At 42.9% G+C, this 17,065-nt stretch overlaps 1 protein-coding gene across 1 annotated transcript in view; it reads right to left on the bottom strand.

The window, feature by feature from the left end:
• Nucleotides 1–389: 389 nt before the first annotated feature.
• Nucleotides 390–17,065, bottom strand: part of LOC147124135 (PC4 and SFRS1-interacting protein-like) — a 42,496-nt gene continuing 25,820 nt past the window's right edge. Inside the window, exons 10-15 of the mRNA XM_085982618.1 lie at nt 15,956–16,026; nt 15,791–15,861; nt 13,159–13,260; nt 8,899–9,133; nt 4,380–4,509; nt 390–1,299 (exon numbers count right to left, since the gene is read on the bottom strand). Coding sequence (XP_085838744.1) covers nt 1,203–1,299; nt 4,380–4,509; nt 8,899–9,133; nt 13,159–13,260; nt 15,791–15,861; nt 15,956–16,026 — 706 coding nt within the window. The 3' untranslated portion in view covers nt 390–1,202. The remainder of the gene's footprint in view (nt 1,300–4,379; nt 4,510–8,898; nt 9,134–13,158; nt 13,261–15,790; nt 15,862–15,955; nt 16,027–17,065) is intronic.

Below are 17,065 nucleotides of genomic sequence, written 5' to 3'. Positions count from 1 at the left end.
ACTACTTACTTGATCGAGATTAAGTTAAGGGTATTGAAATTAAATATCTACCTGTAACACAAAGCACTACAAGTAGTGTAGGCAAAAAGCAGCCCTCTTCTCTGAATTCCCACTCTTTCCAAATTCCCAAATAAAACACACTGTTCAAGTCCACTCCGTTTAATCCTGCTCTGTCCAGATCTCACACCAGGCCCTTGACCTATCTGCAGGCATTTATTAGAGTACTGTACAGTGCCGTTTATTCAGCGAGGAGAGATTTCATTAGCGTTGGTTCGTCATACTGGTTGCACCAATCAATTTTATGCTGCTCTTGAATTCAAAAATAGGTACATTCACACATCATCCTCAGACCAGTAGGTTTTTTTTTAAATAAATGAAAGAGGTATGAATCACGGTGTTAACGAAGCAAACATTTATTTTGGTGCAAGTTTACAGCAATGTTTAAGGCCTAAACCCCTCCCCGACAGACAAAGCAAAATGCAACACATCAGAAACGCTTCTGTGGCTCATCTGAAGTGGAAGCATTTAGTATTACAAAGACAAGTCTAGTATAAAAAAATAAAAAGCAATTCAGAGCTTGGTTTACAATAACCATTCAATGAATGTCTTCACGTAGAACTGTTACAGGCTGTTATATAAAAAAAAACAAATACATTGTAAAGCAAAAATTTAGCGATATTTACTAGAACAAAGCAAAAAAGTATTAAAAAATGACTCAATAAAAATGCATGAAGGTTTCTTTATGATACTACCTGCAATTCCAACATGCAGGAACAAAACTCGTTTTGATTATTTGGCGTTAAAGCAGATTTGGCCTCAACAGGTTAATACAAAAAAAAAGATACACCATGTCAACATAAAAACGCCATTGAATTACTATACACACCCAGAAACAAGGGACACCATCACCCTCCAATCATTATATAAAACATACTAAAGAAAGGGGGAAAAGAAACCAAATAAAAAATGTACACCTAGGCTTCGGCAGTTCTATGTGGTAACACTACCATGTGCTTATTTGCTGCTATGCTTTTTACTGGGGTTTTTACGGATATCCAGTGTTAAATAGCAAGTTGTCTACAAATCAGAAGTTACAAAATACAGAAACGAAAAACACCTCTCCCCCACCGCCACCCACCCCCAAAACTCCCGTGCTAGGCGCTACATTTTCAATTTGGTGACAATATGCAGGTTGGAGCTGCTCAGCTTTCAGTAGCCGGTCCTGTCTCCATCTGACCAGCCTCAGTATTGGCTGATGGTTGTTTCGCCAACTGCGATGCATCAGATTGATGCGGTTCGCTGAAGTAAAAAAAGAAAAATTACCACCTTACACAATCACATTTTATTCCTTTAAAATTAACGTTTACATCAGCTTTAAAAGGAGACACTATTGTTATTCACTGAAGGGAAAAAAAGTCTCCTCCAACAGCTGAATTGGTGGAGACATCTCACCGACTGAAGTCACACTGAACAGCAGGGTTCCAGGTTCTATTCCTGGTCTGCTGAGTCACCGGATCTCAAATCATAGCCCTGGGTTAGAGAAGGGGGAAAACCAGAGCTGGGTGGGCGTGTGCGCTGTGGGGAGGATGCCGAGAAACTCCAGTATGATTTGGACAGGTTGAGTGATTGGGCAGATGCAGTATGTGGATAAATGCGAGGTTATCCACTCTGGTGGCAAAAACAGGAAGGCAGATTATTATCTGAACGGCAAGAAATTGGGAAAAGGGGAAGTGCAACGAGACCTGGGTGTCCTTGTGCACCAGTCGCTGAAGGCAAGCATGCAGGTGCAGCAGGCGGTTAAGAAGGCAAATGGTATGTTGGCCTTCGTAGCGAGAAGATTCGAGTACAGGAGCAAGGATGTCTTGCTGCAGTTGTACAGGGCCTTGGTGAGACCACATCTTGAGTATTGTGTGCAGTTTTGGTCGCCTTATCTGAGGAAGGACGTTCTTGCCATGGAGGGAGTGCAGCGAAGATTCACCAGACTGATACCTGGGATGGCAGGAATGACGTATGAAGAGAGATTGGGTCGATTGGGCTTATATTCGCTGGAGTTTAGAAGAATGAGAGGGGATCTCATTGAAACTTATAAAATTCTAACAGGACTAGACACAGGAAGGATGTTCCCGATGGCGGGGGAGTCCAGAACCAGGGATCACAGTCTAAAGATAAGGGGTAAGCCATTTAGGACTGAGATGAGGAGGAATTTCTTCACCCAGAGAGTGGCAAACCTGTGGAATTCTCTACCACAGAAGGCAGTTGAGGCCAATTCATTAAATATATTCAAGAAGGAGTTAGATATATTTCTTGAGGCTAAAGGGATCAAGGGATACGGGGAGAACGCAGGGACAGGGTACTGAATTTGGATGATCAGCCATGATCTCATTAAATGGCGGAGCAGGCTCGAGGGGCCGAATGGCCTACTCCTGCTCCTATCTTCTATGTTTCAGTTACTATCCAGTGATTGCCCCCTTCTCCCACCCCTCCTTCACTGGATTTCAGGCAGGGATAGAATCTAGCCCAGCTGTTACATTCCTCATACTTTGCACTCGCTGGTCGTTTTGTCCACTGAACTGCACCATTAGATTGTTGGCCAACCTTCTGACAGTCACAGAAGGACAATGGCCACTTGGCTGAGCTACTGGGAGCAGCCACTGCCCATAGAACCATATCACAGCCTTCTGGAGAGGAGAAAAAATTTAAAGGGGGGGGGGAAAGCATGCGCAGTAATAAGTGTAAATATTTGTAATGACATTGGAATCACCTACAGGTGAATACAGAAGTGTGAAGGATGCATTTCCAGAGAGTAAAAAAGTTCTGATCTAATTGGTATGCATTCAACAGTAAGACCAAATAATTCAATTAATAAGACTTAGAAAGCTGCACAAAGCCACAAGGGACAGTAGTGTTTCTGGAGGAACAATGCCAATAAATGTAAACTGGAGAGAATTTAACAAGCTGAAGCTTACAAAGGCATAACATTCTTTACAAAATTAAGCCCCACTTCCATTATTCATCAATACATTTCATTTTATAGATGTCAGAAAGCTGCACAATGCCACAAGGGGCAGCCGTGTTTCTAGAGGAACAATACCACTCAACATAAATTCGATAGTTACCTTTGAGAATTTAACAAGCTGAAGATTCTTCATAAAAATAAGCCCCACTTCCAATATTCATCAATACATTTCATTTTAAAGATGGAAAAGCATGCGTAAGAAAATGAAGTTACCCAGGATTTAAGAACGAGCTACTGCAGTTACCTGCGTGTAACATTGTGCTTTTAATTCAAGGATCTGGATTCGAACTCAAATCCAAATTGATAGGATACAAGTCTCTTCCCAATGACTGCCTCATCGAATGGACACTACACCCAGAGCCCCATGAATTCTGGAGACCTTTGAGGCCAATTTCTGCAGAGAATTTGAACTCTGCACAGATCTATGCAATTTCTGTGGCATGTTACTAAACGGTCGATACATATTCGGAAAAGTCTATAGTGACACCAATTTCAGAATTAAAAAAAACATAAGTTTAGAGAGAATCACTTGAATTACAAACTCCCCAACCCTCTCCGCCTTGCTCTCCTCCTTTAAGACGCTCGTTAAAACCTACTGCTTTGACCAAGCTTTTACCCACCTAGTATCATCTTCTTTGACTTGGTGTCAATTTATTAAAGACTCTATATACATACAAGTTGTTGTTAACAGTACCAGACTGGGAGATGACCAGAGAGCTTGAGCCGGCAGTAAAGCCAATCTACAGACAACCAGCAGTGGGAACAAGCCACTAAAAGTCAGGCAACCACCAACAGAGAGGGGTAGGGCTCAGCTCCCTGGGAGGAGCAGCAGTTGGAATATCAGCGGCAGAACTGGGAGACGCAATCGGGTTTTACAGCAAGCTTCTTAGTTAATACAGAAATTGTAGACTCTTGCCAGCTTATGTAATTTCTGTGTTAATTAAGAACTTTACTGTGAAAGCCCTCTTCCAAGTTTCTCTCGATGCTTTTTGCAGTGGCGATTCAGTAGGTACGGAACTAGGGAGTGCCAGAAGCTCTGGCTATATCCCACATTGCTCAGCACCAACATCCCACACGCTCCTGACTGCAAAGCGCAAAAAAAAAATTATTTTGACAAAATCTCCCGAAGATGCCCCTGTACAGGTTAACCAATTAGTGGCACCTTGTGGACTTCACTACCTGTGCAGCTCACCCGGCTCGTTTGCCAACGGGACAGTTCAAAGGCAACCACAACAAGGTCCCCAGCATCGACCATTCTACGAAGGTGGTAAAGCAACTAACAAAATCAAAATAACCAGGACCACATTCAAACCCAGGTCCCCATAATAGATTTTAATCCACCTCAAGCTTGAAGCACACTCACCTGTTTTGTGGCGGCTGCACAGCGTCCGATTTATTATTCTTCTCATCTCCAGCCTTGTTCTCTACTCGTTTCAACGAGTGGCCATTCTCTGCATCTTGTGGTACAACTTCTCCATTCATCGTTTTAGTAGCTGATAGCGTGTAGGAAATGGACCCATTAGCTGGATTACACAAGCCGCAAGCATCCCTTAAACAAGAGCCAAATATCTGGCGCATTTATGCACAACACGAGTACGAGTATGAGAAAAGACTGACAACGAACATAAAAGGGAATTCCAAAGTCTTCTATAGCATTATAAAAATATAGTAAACGGGTAGTAAGGAGGGGTGGGGCCGATTAGAGACCAAAAAGGAGACCTACGCATGGAGGCAGAGGACACAGAGGAGGTACTAAATGAGTACTTTGCATCTGTCTTCACCAAGGAAGAAAATGTTGCCAAAGTCATAGTGAAAGAGGAGGTAGTGGAGATACTGGATGGGCTAAAAATTGATAAAGAGGTACTAGAAAGACTGGCTGTACTTAAAGTTGGTAAGTCACCAGGACCAGATAGGATACATCCTAGGATGCTGAGGGAAGTAAAGGTGGAAATTGCAGAGGTACTGGCTATAATTTTCCAATCCTCCTTGGATACGGGGGTGGTGCCAAAGGACTGGAGAATGTTACACCCTTGTTCAAAAAGGGTGCAAAGATAAACCCAGCAATTACAGGCCAGTCAGCTTAACCTCAGTTGTGGGGAAGCTTTTAGAAACGATAATCCGGGACAAAATTAAGTCACTTGGACTAGTGTGCATTAATTAAGGGAAGCCAGCACGGATTTGTTAAAGGCAAATTGTGTTTAACTAACTTGATTGAATTTTTCTGATGAGGTAACAGAGAGGATTGATGAGAGCAATGTGGTTGATGTGGTGTACATGGAATTCCGTGCCACATAATAGGCTTGCCAGCAAAGTTGAAGCCCATGGAATAGAAGGGACAGTGGCAACATGGTTACAAAATTGGCTAAGTGACAGGAAACAGAGAATAGCGGTGAACGGTTTTTCGGACTGGAGGAAGGTATACAGTGGTGTTCCCCGGGGTCGGTACTAGGACCACTGCTTTTCTTGATATATATTAATGACTTGGACTTGGGTGTACAGGACACCATTTTAAAATTTGCAGATGACACAAAACTTGGAAGTATAGTGAACAGTGAGGAGGAGAGTGATAGACTTCAAGAGGACATAGACAGGCTGGTGAAATGGGCAGACATGTGGTATAAAATTTAATGCAGAAAAGTGTGAAGTGATACATTTTGGTACAAAGAATGAGAAGAGGACATATAAAGTAAAGGGTACAATCCTAAAGGGGGTGCATGAACAGAGAGCCCCAGGGCCATATGTGCACAAATCGTTGAAGATAGCAGGGCAGGTTGAGAAAGTGGTTAAAAAAGCATATGGGATCCTGGGCTTTATAAACAAAAGCAAGGAAGTTATGATGAACCTTTATAAAACACTGGTTCTGCCACAACTGGAGCATTGTGTCCAATTCTGGGCACCGCACTTTAGGAAGGATGGGAAGGCTTTAAAGTGGGTGCAGAAAAGATTTACAAGGATGGTTCCAGGGATGAGGAATTAGTAACGTGGATAGACTGGAGAAGCTGGGGTTGTTCTCCTTAGGAGCAGAGAAGATTGAGGGGAGATTTGATAGAGGTGTTCAAAATCATGAGAGGTCTAGACAGAGTAGAGAGAAACTGTCCCCATTGGCGGAAGGGTCGAGAACCAGAGGACACAGATTTAAGATGATTGGCAGAAGATCCAAAGGTGACATGAGGAAAAACTTTTTTTTTAATGCAGCGAGTGGTTAGGATCTGGAATGCACCACCTGAGAGGGTGGTGGAGGCAGATTCAATCGTGGCTTTCAAAAGGGAATTGGAGAAGTACCTGAAGGAAAAAAATGTGCTAGGCTACGGGGAAAGGGCGGGGGAGTGGGACTAGCTGAAGTGCTCTTGCACGGGCTTGACGGGCCGAATGGCCTCCTGTGTTGTAACGATTCTATGATTCTACACTGCCAGCAGTTCCAGGGACTGTAACACTGAGGCAAGCATTAATAAGTCCATTCAAATGTTATACTGCAATAAACCACAACAATAAAAACAATTCCCCACCAATTTTCCCTCCTCTTCTGGGGGTACCTGCTCTGTTATTTGTCACGTGTGAACGAAGGCTGTGGCTGTCTATTTAACTTTGGGATGCTTCACAGCGGAGTTTCAACCCGTCCTCGCTCAATCTCCACACATTCCAGTAGCAGTTACTGGAAAATTGCCCAGGTAGGTCCGGTCCACAAAAAGCAGGACAAATCCAATCTGGCCAATTACCGCCCCATCAGTCTACTCCTAATCATCAGCAAAGTGCTGAAAGGTGTCGTCGACAGTGCTATCAAGCGGCACGTACCAATAACCTGCTCACCGCTGCTCAGTTTGGGTTCCGCCAAGACCACTCGGCTCCAGACCTCATTACAGCCTTGGTTCAAACATGGACAAAGAGCTGAATTCCAGAGGTGAAGTGAGTGACTGCCCTTGATATCAAGGCAGCATTTGACCGAGTGTAGCATCAAGGAGGCCTAGTAAAATTCAAGTCAATGGGAATCAAGGGGAAAATGCTCCACTGGCTGGAGTCATACCTAGCACAAAGGAAGATAGTTGTGGTTGTTGGAGGTCAATCATCTCAGCCCCAGGACATTGCTGCAGGAGTTCCTCAGGGCAGTGCCCTAGGCCCAACCATCTTCAGCTGCTTCATCAATGACCTTCCCTCCATTATAAGAACTGAAGTGGGGATGTTCGCTGATGCTTGCAATGTTTAGTTCCATTCACAACTCCTCAGATAATGATGCAGTCCGTGCTCGCATGCAGCAAGACCTGGACAACATTCAGGCTTGGGCTGATAAGTGGCAAGTATCATTTGCGCCACACAAGTGCCAGGCAATGACTATCTCCAACAAGAGCGAGTCTAGCCACCTCCCTCCCCTTGACATTCAACGGGTTTACCATTGCCAAATCTCCCATCAACATCCTGTGGGGGTGATCACCATTGACCAGCCACATAAATAATGTGGCTACAAGAGCAGGTCAGAAGCTGGGTATTCTGCAACAAGTGATTCGCCACCTGACTCCCCAAAGCCTTTTCACCATCTACAAGGCACAAGTCAGGAGTGTGATGGAATACTCTTCACTTGCCTGGATGGGTGCAGCTCCAACAACACTCAAGAAGCTCAACACCATCCAGGACAAAGCAGCCACTTGATTGTCACCCCATCCATCACATTCACTCCTTCCACCACCGGCGCACTGTGGCTGTACAAGATGCACTGCAGCAACTCACCAAGGCTTCTTCGACAGCACCTCCCAAAACTACGACTTCTACCACCTAGCAGAACAAGGGCAGCAGGCGCATGGGAACTACCACTTGCAAGTTCCCCTCCAAGTCACAGAACATCCTGACATGGAAATATATTGCCATTCCTTCATTGTCTCTGGGTCAAAATCCTGGAACTCCCTCCCTAACAGCACTGTGGGAGTACCTTCACCTCATGGACTGCGGTGGCTTACCACTACCTTCGAGAGCATATGGGATGGGCAATAAATGCTGGGCTTGCCAGCAACGCCCACATCCCAGGAATGAACAAAAGCAACTGACCAGGAACAAGAGCCTTGATTAATCCTCCCTCACACCCCAGCCAGAAAATTGAGGTCCAGTTGTAGCACTTAACACCTCAGATCAGCACACTGATCAAGCTGGAGCAGTGCATTTAGTATTCGAGCCACCGGGAGAACCCCTATTGCTGACTTTTATAGAGGAGAGAATATTTATTTAACAGAGTATTGGAAAAGACTGGAGGCTCGAAGTATGCAGTGTTTTGAGCTCAGTTTTTCCTCCTCCTCCCTCCAGTCTCCTCCCTCCACCGCCCATGAACCTGTGCGATAATAACACGTCGTAAGTGAACACAACGGATGAGGAAAACCTGCTGCTCTTAAATGTCAGCCAGAATCCTTGGAGGCTCTTCCTCAGGGACAGCCCATTGACGGGGTGCCATGCTCCCATGTCCCGGAGGGCTGCGTTGGTGGGAATATATCTCCTGGTTGGGTCACCCAAGCCAGACAGGTTGACAGGTAGGAGCCAGACTAAAGGCCAGTCCACCAGTTCTCCTGATAGGGTGAGAGTCAGGCAAACGACCTGTCCATGTAAAAATGCCTTTTGTTATAGAAAGAACCCAGACAAGTCTGTTACAGACTTACAAATATAAACCAACTGTGGAGAACCGCAATCTGCTGGATCTTAAGGCAAGAGGACACTCCGATCGGAGTCAAATATCTTGCTCTGGACAGACAGCAGTGGAAGAAATGGGTTGCATCGTGTGTCACTAGGCACAGAAGACTTAACTAACTAATTCCCTCCACCGCTTTCAAGAGTAGAGAACTGAACTCAACCCAATACGTTCAGTTAATTCAGAACTAGTTGAGGGCTGGAGGAAGGATGAACTTTACCAGTCACTTGTTCCTCTGTGTTTTCAGCTTTCTTGTTAGTTTCCAGTTGATCACTTTTCTTCTCTTGCTCTCGTGCCTTGACTGCTTCCTCATGCTGCCGCTGGTCAGCAAGAGATTTATTCAGTACTTGTGTAATCACGGAATCACCTTCGCCAACCAAGAACATGGATTTGAATTTGTTGTAAATCATATCTGCCTTAAACATGATATCTTGACTGGCTTTGTAGTTACGCATCTATAAAGAAAGAAAAATCAATGAAAACATAATCCCATTAGTTGATTCAAGATAAATGTGGAACAGCCCTGCTTAGACTTGTGGTTGCACAGAATACAGACACAAATTCAGGATATAAATCCTACGGCCCAAGAAACTATACAGCAAATACCGATATTAACAGGAGCCTTTGCTTCAGTTGTGAAGGCAATAATAGGCAATTCTTATGTGTTACAATTAAAACTATGTAAAATATCCCAATATAATTTCTGTAAAATTAGCCCATACCCTGCTGCACTTTAAGTCCATTAAATTTAAAGTCATCTACTGCACTGTTCTACAAAGCCTGCATCTGCTTGAATACTTGCGTCTGGAAAAGCTGCCGAGCAAAATCAAAAAACTGTCCAAAACCATGTACATCAATGCACTGAATTGAGTATAACTTCCTCATTGTACAGCTCATCCTGTAACACGTCATTCACAACTCCGGCACCATTACAAGAATTTCTGTAACGACACATCAATACTCTGCCTATATTCCAAGTAGAAAACCAGGTGTGAAACTTCAGACAATTCCACTGTCGCTGTAACACCCTCAAACAGTGTTGCCTGAAACTCTGTCCCTTATGCAGAAAATAAAATGCAGCGTTCATCACCAGCTGTAGCAGCAGTTACTGAAGAATGAAGTGGCCTATGGGAAACATCTGTCCCGATTACAGCTACTATCAAGCATCTTAAAATCTTTCTACTGAGGCCTCTGCAGCATAGAATAGAAAAGGCTGCCTGCTCTGGGGCGGGGAGTAGTTAAACATATTACATACATTCTTTCCAAAACACATTTGCTGGGAAATGCCAAGAAAATAACATTGAACTTATGCAGAACAAAGCCACACAAGCCAGGACCTGTGGTGATTATTCTTGTTTTATAAGAAGCATTGTAATTGGTTGCCTGTTTTCCTGCCTTGAGATAGATGCTGTAAACCTATTGGTTAGTTGATGTCATGTGACCTGTGGTGGCCATCTTAAATTCAGTTCTCCACAGTCTGGTTGAGACTGGGAGCTTAAGATGTACTGCTGGTTTTTAAGGTTAATAAAGCCTAGCTTTTGAAAGGCAACTTACTTCTCATTTCAATTTACTGATATACGCCTATTTGTTCTGCCTAATCTCTGTGCGGATATTTTGATTGGTCATGATGTGCTTCAATTACATGAGTCCCTCAGTCTTTCTTTCGGAGGAACTAAGCCACCTTTGTCTATTTGTGGATCAACTTCTTTATCCATTTCTCCATTATCATCTTTTACCAATTTGATGTCAGACTGTAAGCCAATTGTTACCAAGTCAAGAAGGTATAGCAGTCAGGATAAAGAATTTATTAATCTTCATAATGCTTTGTGCCATCCTGGTGTTACGAGGATGATACACTTCGTACGCAGTAAGAAATTGCCCTTTTCAGTTGAAGACGTCAAGCGGATGACTTCGTCATGCTCTGTTTGTGCCCGGTGTAAACCGAATTTCTCGAAGCTTCAACGAGTTCATCTTATAAAGGCTACTTTTCCCTTTGAACGCCTGAGCATTGATTTTAAGGGGCCCCTTCCTTCAACGACTCAGAATCAATATATATTTACTGTTGTGGATGAGTTTTCAAGGTTCCCTTTTGCTTTTCCTTGTGCAGATGTATCAGCTGCTACAGTTATTAAATGTCTGACTCAACTTTTTGTCATCTTTGGGATGCCTGTGTATATCCATTCGGATCAGGGAAGTTCTTTTATGTCTTCCCAGTTGAAGGAATACTTCCAGAGTCGGGGAATTTCTACTAGCAGAACTACCCTGTATAATCCCCAGGGTAATGGACAGTGCGAACAATATAACGGGGTGATCTGGAAGGCAGTTATGTTGGCTTTGACATCTCGGAACCTTGAGAATACACAGTGGGAAATGGTATTGCCTGATGCCCTGCATTCCATTAGATCATTGCTTTCAACGGCTACTAATGTGACTCCCCATGAAAGGCTCTTCAACTATCCGCGGAGATCCACTACGGGATATTCGGTACCTTCATGGCTTACTATGCAGGGACCTGTGCTGCTCCGACGCCATGTTAGATTGTCAAAATATGATCCTTTAGTGGAGGAGGTGGAGCTATTGGAGGTAAATTCCCAATATGCTCACATTCGATTCCAAGATGGGAAAGAAAGTACGGTTTCAGTTAAAGATTTAGCTCCTTGTGGTGGCCAGCCCTCTTCTGAGGATATTAACAATAGCCAGAATTTAGATAATGTTGATGTCGTCACAGATACTACGAATATTTCCAATCCTATTGCAGACATTTACAATTCTCTTAGTCTGCCCTCGATGGATGTTCATGACCCTCCCAGTTTACCTTCTAATGGGACTTCCAATTCAGGAACCGTTGATAATCAGGATATTGATAGCCTCCCTGCAGAAGATATTTCTGTGTCTCCTGGTGTGGGAGGGAAAGGAACTTTACCAAGGTTAAGAAGGTTGACACGAACAAGATATCCGGTTGACCGATTAAAAATGGACTTTTAAAATAATTTGATAGTAAAATTTTAAAATTGTTGAAATATTATACATGTATTGTTTTAGTCATAAATAACTAATTGTAAATTGTAAAGGCTACCTGGGTTGAAGTATATTTTAAAAGGAGGGGTGAATGTGGTGATTATTCTTGTTTTATAAGAAGCATTGTAATTGGTTGCCTGTTTTCCTGCCTTGAGATATATGCTGTAAACCTATTGGTTAGTTGATGTCATGTGACCTGTGGTGGCCATCTTAAATTCAGTTCTCCACAGTCTGGTTGAGACTGGGAGCTTAAGATGTACTGCTGGTTTTTAAGGTTAATAAAGCCTAGCTTTTGAAAGGCAACTTACTTCTCATTTCAGGACCCAAGTTCAATCCCTGGTCTTTGCTGATCTCTACTATAATAGCAATGGGAGCAGGACAACTGGTCTCATTCTGCCAAATCTTGGTGTGTTGGGGTGGAATGGAACCACAGAGGTTTACAGAAGGAAGCCATTTTGCTCATCGTGCCTGTACCGGCTCTCTCCTACAGCAATTCAACACTAACCCCACTGCCCTGCTCTCTCCCCGTAACCCTGCATCTTTCTCTGCTTCAAATGTTTAACCAATTTTCTCTTGAAAGATGCAATGGTCTCTGCCTAAACAAACCCTGTGGCAAAGCATTCCATGTTCTAACAATCCACTGCGTAAATAGCATCTCTCCTCACTCTTGTCGACCATTTAAAACTGATGACCCTTTGTCACAGACTCACCTAAAGAAGAGGCTCCCCGCTTACCTATCAAAACCTTTCAGAATTTTTAAAAACCTCTTAAATGCTCCAGTGGAGATCATCCCAATTGTCATCTCATAACTTAACTGCTCACCCCCAAAATCATCCTGATGAATCCAGTCTGCACGCTCTCCATATACTTCTTGGTCCTTTACAGTCTTCCTCACCAAGAACAAAAGTGGACCTAGAACTGACACATGGGCAACACCACTTTCAAACCTTTCCTAATCTAAGCTGTAGTCTTTTATCCCAACTCTTTGCTTCTTGTCACCCAACTTTTCATCCATGCTCCTACATTTCCTCTTGTCCCATACACCTGCATTTTTATAACATAGGTCTGAGGCACCTTATCGAATGCCTTTTGAAAGTCCATATATACATCCACTGCATCCTCTTTATCTATACAATGTCACTTATTCAAAAACTGTTAAATTTGTCAAACATGACTTGCCTTTAACAAACCAATCCACCCATTTCTAAATACTCACTAATTTTGTCACAAATTATGGATTCAAAGGGGGGAAATCTAAAGTGATGGCCAGAATTCCTTCCAGTGATCACTACTGAAAAGCACACAAGCAGATGCCAGGTAAGGATTCCATGGTCAACTAGTCTACCAGCATTCAATGTCCAGCCTCACAGCACTTTCAGAAGGGGAGGGGATTGAAAGAGAGGCAGAGCAACAGACAGGGCCAGTGAGAAAAATCACCTCTTAAGTTCTAAAGGGATCTAACCTTCTTAAGTGTTGCAATCAGTTCGCTGTGTTTCTGCAGATGCTGTGGAGTAACCTGGAGTGCAGCGAGTTCATCCAAGGTCTCAATACATTTCTTCACATCCTAAAGGAACAGAAGTTATATGGGAAGGTACATCATTAGTTTGCATCTGCAATTAATACAAGAACACTGAATTCCTAAATGCAACAATTTTTTTGTTAAAAAGTTAGATTTGCTGTTAGGTTTAAAACTTGGAATCGTTAGGTTGAACAGTATCAGTTATGTTCATTTGTAGGACTGGAGCCACACTGTAATTGGATGAAATCCTAACTTTCACGCCAGCACAATAGTGGTCAGTGTCGGTAGGAGTGTGGTGTTGCACCATCTGCAGCAAGACTGCCAGTTGGTTTTACAACATTAGTGCAAGCGCCCAGTTGCTAATATCATGACATTTATAAAACTGCACAAAGTGAAATACAGAGGAACTGGAGAAAATAATTAAAAGGTACTTTATACTTAAGAGGCAGAACATGCACACTGGAACCTCAATTGACCGCATTGCCATAATTTGCATTCTAATTACCCGTGGAGGTCAAAGTCTTAGTGCTTGTTTTTGTATCAAGAAGAATTATTGATATTGGTGATAGAATTAATGGGATTTATTAGTGAATCCAACATGATTTATACCTTACATGTTTTATGCACAATTAAAGGTTTACTTTCTAAATTGCATCTATCCTTCACATTAATAATCCTCATCAACTGTGTAGCAGACACAATACTAGACAAGTCACTAACTTTGCGTTCTCCACAGGAGTACTGGAAAAAAAAAACACACACATTGCTCTGGAGCTCCTCCCCAAAGCCCATCCACTTTTCTGTTTCCATCCTTAAAACCTTTTCAAAACCCATCTTTCCAACTAACCTTTTGGACACCCCTCCTAATCTCTCCATAAACGTTTCAGCAACCATTCCTTATTCCGGTTTATTTTTTCTCCCCTGTAAAGCACTATGGGACATTTCCTAAGTTGAAGACTACATAAATGCAAGCTCTTGTTGAAGCTGGGACATCGAGTATTGCAAAGCACCAAGAATACACATGGTTTGTGTCAAACTTGCAGATGCCAGTGTAAGCAGCCCAATTGAGGCTGTGTAGGTAACAGTCATCAAAAGACACAGGACATGGACCTTGGATACAGGGTACAAAACCTTCATCTTCCTCTCACTCATTCACAATATCACTCAATTCATCGTAACAAGTCGTCCAACACAATGAATAGACTAGCACCAACCTGGAAGTGTTTTTGTTTTAGCCAACTTAGTATTAGTACTGGCTAAATAATGTAACCTCTGACAATGCAGTGACCAGAGACTGGATTGGATGTACTGATCCAGCCAGACTGGTTTACGTCCCATATTGTTCTCTCAATGGGGGTCAAAGCCTTCTTTTGAGAAGCTTCGAAGAGTGTCCTTGTGAGAACTCCGCCAGATACTTTGACACATATGGCTCTGGAGAACAAGACAAGAAGTTTCTACCTCTGCCTTTATTGACAGGTACCAAGCCTTTAGTGGTGCTGTGGCATCAGCTGTGACCGATGCCTGGGAGACTGCTGATCCGGAGATATTGGTCATTTCTGTTCTAGTATCCTGTGCTCCAGTGAGATCCAGAAAAAAAGGTGGTAATATTCCCTCCACCTACTGAGGCAATGTGAAATGTGGCTCAGCTAATGTTAAATTAGTTAGACTGTTCCTGCAAGCAGTGCTCGATTTTCTGCTTGACCTGAAGCTCTCGCTACAGCCTCTGAAGTGTCTGCTTTGAGCAAATTAAAAACAGTCACAAGTCCTGAATGTCAACCTGAAACAAGCCATCTACATTACAAGTGACTAAAGCGCAAAAGTACTTGATTGGCTGTAAAGCGCTTCGGGACGTCCAGAGATGTGGAATTCCTAGCCGGACTGGATGCTGCAATAGGTTGGACACTGGCCTTTCAGCTGTACATTCTGGGCTTAAATGCATGTCAGACTGATGGGTATGTCTCTGGTGTCCGCTGGTTACAGAAGCCCTATGTAAAGTGAGTTTGGGCAGTCTCGACCCAGTTCCTTTGGCCACAGCACAAAACTACCTAGCAGGCTTTTTTTTTTAAATGTAAATACTTACAAGTCACAGGTTGCCTTTTGAGAACTATCTGAAGTGTCAAACGTAAACAAAAATGTTTATTTCTAATGTCCTTTAGGGAAGGAAACTTGCCGTCCTTACCCAGTCTGGCTTATAAGTCCCACATGGTGGAATCTGAAGTGCCCTAGCAAGCTACTCAGTTGTATCAAACCGCTACTCACCTCCTTCTCAGAGCAAATAGGGGACGAGCAATAAATGCCAGCCTTTGGTCACATCCAGAGAATTAACTTTTAAAAATTAATTTCCACTAGGTTTCATGACAAGTCATGTGTTCCTTGCTCAATTTTAAAAAAATGATAATCCTGGTGAACTACACAACGATTACTAAATATTTACCTGAAACCATTGTCAAATTTGACCATCTAACACAGTTCTATTATTCAGAAATGGAAATTACAGATTGCCCTCTTCATCATAAATTACACCAAGTTAGGAATGGACCCGATTCTGAATCCAAACTCTTCAGCGAGTACTCACAGGCTTGTCGATCTTCAGTGATAATTTGATTTCACTGTGCAATTTTTGAAGTCTCAATTCCATTGACATTTCTGTGAACAAAAAGGTAAAGTCATATTTTGTGAAATAAAATCCAGCCAGCCTTACTGATAATATTGCCATGAATCTAAACAGACAGACCCATACCTCTCTTTTTCTCTATTTTCTTGAAGTTGAGTTTTTCTTCTTTCTTTCCTTCTTTCTCCTCTTTAGTTTGTCTAGACACAAGGAAAAATCTGAATTTAACAGATGAGCTACAGCAATCGCTCACACTTGGTTAGAGAGAAACAAGTGCACAACTTCTAGGCATGCAATGGAAGATTCCTTCTGTCTCAAGTACTAGATCCAGGATCAGTCTGTGAGGTAGATTTGTGCTAAATGAGGAAACTAGGGATGAGCAGGCAATAGCGACCTACCGCTCAACACCATGAAGAAGGGGGACGTCAGCCTCACTGCAGACATAGCTCATTGCTGAAGTCCCTTTCGTGAGAACCTGGATTAAGCAACTAGTGAAAAAGGCACAGAGGGGAACATAGGGTCTGATGAAAGGAGGAACTGAAAGAAATCAGTATTTGTAGGGAAGTGGTGTTAAGGAAATTGATGGGATTGAAGGCCGATAAATCCCCAAGGCCTGATAATCTACATCCTAGGGTACTTAAGGAAGTGGCCCTAGAAATAGTAGGTGCATTGCTGATCATCTTCCAACATTCGATGGAATCTGGAATAGTACCCATGGATTGGAGGGTAGCTAATGTTACCCCACTATTCAAAAAAGGTGGTAGGGAGAAAATGGGGAATTACAGACATCGGTAGTGGGGAAAATACTAGAGTCCATTATAAAAGATGTAATAGCAGAGCACTTGGAAAGCAGTGACAGGATCAGGCAAAGTCAACATGGATTTACAAAAGGTAAATCGTGCTTGACTAATCTACTGGAATTTTTTGAGGATGTAACTGGTAAAATATATAAGGGAGAACCAGTGGATGCGGTATATTTGGACTTTCAGAAGGCTTTCGATAAGGTCCCGCATAAGAAATTAGCGTGTAAAGTTAAGGCACATGGGATTGGGGGCAAGGTATTGACTTGGATAGAGAACTGGTTGGCAGACAGAAAGCAAAGAGTTGGAATAAACAGGTCTTTTTCCGAGTGGCAGGCAGTGACTAGTGGGGTACCGTAGGGATCAGTCCTTGGACCCCAGCTATTCACAATATATATTAATGATCTAGACGAGGGAACTGGATGTAATATCTCCAAGT

This window comes from Somniosus microcephalus, chromosome 1 (genome assembly GCF_052327205.1).
Source record: "Somniosus microcephalus isolate GS21.2 chromosome 1, FLI_Smic_1.0, whole genome shotgun sequence".
Lineage (NCBI taxonomy): Eukaryota > Metazoa > Chordata > Chondrichthyes > Squaliformes > Somniosidae > Somniosus > Somniosus microcephalus.
This window is presented reverse-complemented; position numbering and strand designations above follow the sequence as displayed.